This window comes from Quercus suber, unplaced genomic scaffold (genome assembly GCF_002906115.3).
Source record: "Quercus suber isolate HL8 unplaced genomic scaffold, Cork oak 2.0 scaffold_886, whole genome shotgun sequence".
Lineage (NCBI taxonomy): Eukaryota > Viridiplantae > Streptophyta > Magnoliopsida > Fagales > Fagaceae > Quercus > Quercus suber.
In genome coordinates, this window is record NW_027070313.1 from 90,730 (window position 1) to 92,823 (window position 2,094).

General features: G+C 50.5%; 1 protein-coding gene across 1 annotated transcript; it reads left to right on the forward strand.

Annotated features, from left to right (window-relative positions):
- Positions 1–820: 820 nt before the first annotated feature.
- On the forward strand, positions 821–1,870 carry LOC136065214 (uncharacterized). The gene has a single exon (XM_065768096.1). The coding sequence runs from the start codon at positions 821–823 to the stop codon at positions 1,868–1,870; it is 1,050 nt and encodes a 349-aa protein (XP_065624168.1).
- Positions 1,871–2,094: the final 224 nt, after the last annotated feature.

A 2,094-nucleotide genomic window follows, 5' to 3' on the forward strand; every position in this document is an offset into this window, starting at 1 on the left:
GTCACAATAGAAGGAGAAAAGTGATCTCATTGAGTCTCTATGCCGTGGACCACCCATTGTGGGAAATCCTATACCCACTCTTCAAATAAGTTGTGAGCCCAAGTGAAGCCCAGTCCATTTTGCCTCACCCCTTGGTCTGCACAATTGGCGATGTTTGTGGGAATCTCCTACAGAGCCGTGGTTCTGTTGAGACTTCTACGCGAGAGAATGTCTGGGAGACGTTCCAAGAGTGATGCTAAAAGTGGATTGATGGGATCTTCTCGGAGATCCTCCTGGCGAGAATGGAGGCAAAAAAGACGCGAAGATAGGGATCATGAGCGCGAGGAAGAGAGGTTTGGCCTCGACGAAGGGTCATTCCAAACGCAACAAACGGTATCCATCGCTTCAGGGTGCAGACAACCCAAAAAGAGGGGTGAGGAACTTGAGCGGTTGCGTAGGATGGTGAGAGATCTTGAGTTGGAGGCAGAGAATTGGCACCGTAGAAAGAACCAAGACGACCAAGAAAGGAGGTCCAACATCGGGGAAAATCGTCAGGAGACGGGATCCAATCAATCCAGATCTAATCACCGTCGAGAACAATCCCACTCAGGGGAATCTCGTCAACAAAAGGAGCGCTCGCATTCGCAGGGATCCCACCACTGTCGAAACCGTTCGCGGTCACGGGAGTATGCGGACCGAGGCTTGGATTCCTTAGAAGAGCGACGGCCCTATAATGCGGCCATGGATACGATGAGCCGTGACCGAGGCTTGGATTCCCCAGAAGAGCGACGTCAGTCATTACATCCAGATGATGTCCCTACATACCCACAATGACGCGCTGATGTGTAAAGTTTTTCCCTCAAGTCTTGGCTCTACCGCTCTGAGATGGTTCAATGGGTTACGGAGAGGCTCCATCTACAACTTCGTTGAGTTAATACAGGAGTTCAGGATCCGGTTCGTAACTTGTAGTTGGGAACCACAACCGATAGATGCATTGCTATCCATGAAAATGAAGGTGGGGGAAACCCTTCGTAGCTATGCTGGCCAGTATTGGGAGCTTTACAACGAGATTGGCGGAGGAAACGAGAAGATAGCTGCGGGCACTTTCAGGATGGGGTTGCCCGAGGACTCCGGGCTGAGGGAATCATTAACTAAGAAACCCCCCGAGGACATGAGACAGCTGATGAGGTGCATCGAAGAATACAAATGGCTGGAACACGACCGGCTGCAAAGCAAAGGAAAGGCGCCCGCGATAAATCATCCTCGGCAGAATATCTATCCACCCAGGATCCGGGGGAATTTGAGGATTCAAGAACCAGATGCACGGGTGGGGGAGGTGAATTTGACCTTTAAGGAGCTAGTGCATAGGATGGTTGACAAGATTAAGCATGAGCTGTACTTCAGGTGGCCGAACCAGATGGGAGGCGACCCGTCTAGGAGGAATCAGAATTTGTACTATACTTACCATAAGGATAAGGGCCATAAAACCAAGCAATGCCAGGTGTTAAGGGATCATCTCGGGTGGCTGGTTAAGGCTGGGCATTTAAAGGAGTTTGTGACGGATTCAAGTGACCGAAGAGCAGGACAAGGCACTCCACAGAGAGGGAATCCCCTACCACCCCCTCTTTGGGATAATCGAGGTTATCCACGTTGCCCTGAGGGGCCTCATTGCGACAGGGGAGAAAGAGGTGTTGACTGTGGTGTCAGTGGAAGGAAATTCGGGCATGCTTCCACTGGGAAAGAAGATAAAAACCACCTGAGAGCCAATCGCCTTCGACAACAACGATTTGGAAGGGACGGTCCAACCACACGACGACGCATTGATAGTCACGGCTCGGGTAGGCAGCTTCGTTGTGAAGAGAAAAATGATAGACCAGGGAAGCGGGGCTGAAGTTATGTATCCAGACCTATTCAAGGGGCTTGGATTGAAAAACGAGGATCTTTCAAAGTATAGTACGCCCTTGGTTGGATTCGACAGTAAAGTGGTAGTTTCCGAGGGGCAGATTTCTCTGCTCGTGAATATGGAAGGCAAGAAGGTAGTGGTAACATTCATAGTAGTTGCTTCGTCCTCCCCATACACGGCAATACTGGGAAGGCCATGGATCCATGTAATGG

Bases quoted from the DNA above. Each gene is read 5' to 3' on its own strand.
- LOC136065214 (XM_065768096.1), top strand. From the start codon at position 821: ATGTGTAAAGTTTTTCCCTCAAGTCTTGGCTCTACCGCTCTGAGATGG.